General features: G+C 35.5%; 1 protein-coding gene across 1 annotated transcript in view; it reads left to right on the forward strand.

The window, feature by feature from the left end:
- The first annotated feature begins 273 nt into the window (after window positions 1-273).
- The window catches only part of LOC106764814 (receptor-like protein 12), a 28,531-nt gene continuing 27,721 nt past the window's right edge, over window positions 274-1,083 (forward strand). Inside the window, exon 1 of the mRNA XM_014649216.2 lies at window positions 274-1,075. Within this exon, the coding sequence (XP_014504702.1) occupies window positions 689-1,075 (387 nt within the window). The 5' untranslated portion in view covers window positions 274-688. The remainder of the gene's footprint in view (window positions 1,076-1,083) is intronic.

Consider the following 1,083-nt stretch of genomic DNA (forward strand, 5'->3'; position numbering starts at 1 on the left):
TGAAGATAATATTGTGATGAACATGCATATCAATATTAAGATAAATTGGGCATTTATTGATTTTCCACTTTGAATTAGGGTAATTTGAAGATAATATTTTCCAGTTTTCGGATTCTGACTTCCGGGAATCTTATCTTTAACATTTTACCTATTATGAATAACGAAAAATACTTTCCATATCTCAAACCTCCAACAAAGCTTACCGGAGAACACACAAGGTTGCACAGTCACCACCGTCTCTACCAAGAAGAGAACTTTCATATAAAACATAGTCACCACCGTCACCACCGACTTTATCAAGGATATAAGTGAAATTTTAAAAATAATGGGGTGCATGAAGATATTATCAAGAATTTGTCTTTTATTAAAAGTGATTTGGGCGTTCTGTTTTTTACCTTTGTCTTGTTTTGTTGGACTTGTTTTTGCTAGTACTGCAAATTGAAAAATATCTTCATCTCTGATGTGTTTTTCTTTATTAGGTTTAATAGTAATAGCCGCCAATCTGGAAGAGTTCTAATGACAATGACTTCTAATTAGCCGAACAGAAGGGATAGAAATTTCAATGATAATAAACTTATTTCAACTTTTTAATTTGGCTATGAAAGTTCATCTTGAATTTCTTATCTTTCCAAGTATATTTCCTTCCTACTAAGTCTGTGTGACAACAGTAAACCGCACAAAAGCTAGAATGAAATCATCCATGGGAATGGGATGGTTGTTTCCTGTGTTGCTGCTCTTTCATTTTTCATTCTCCCATTCCTGGTGTCACGTCCATGAAAACCTTGCATTGCTTCACTTCAAGGCATCCTTAACCATTAATGTTACTTATAATAATGATTATTATTACAATGATGATTACTGTCATCGGGTTTATCCAACAATTGCAACATGGGAAAATGGAACAGATTGCTGCTCTTGGTCTGGAGTGACCTGTCACCCCATTTCTGGTCATGTGACAGCCTTAGACCTCGCATGTGGTGGGCTTCAGGGTAAAATCAATGCAAACAGTACCCTTTTCAGTCTTTCTCATATGCAATCACTCAACCTTGCTTTCAATGACTTCTCCAACTCTCAAATTCCATC

This window comes from Vigna radiata, chromosome 6 (genome assembly GCF_000741045.1).
Source record: "Vigna radiata var. radiata cultivar VC1973A chromosome 6, Vradiata_ver6, whole genome shotgun sequence".
NCBI lineage: Eukaryota > Viridiplantae > Streptophyta > Magnoliopsida > Fabales > Fabaceae > Vigna > Vigna radiata.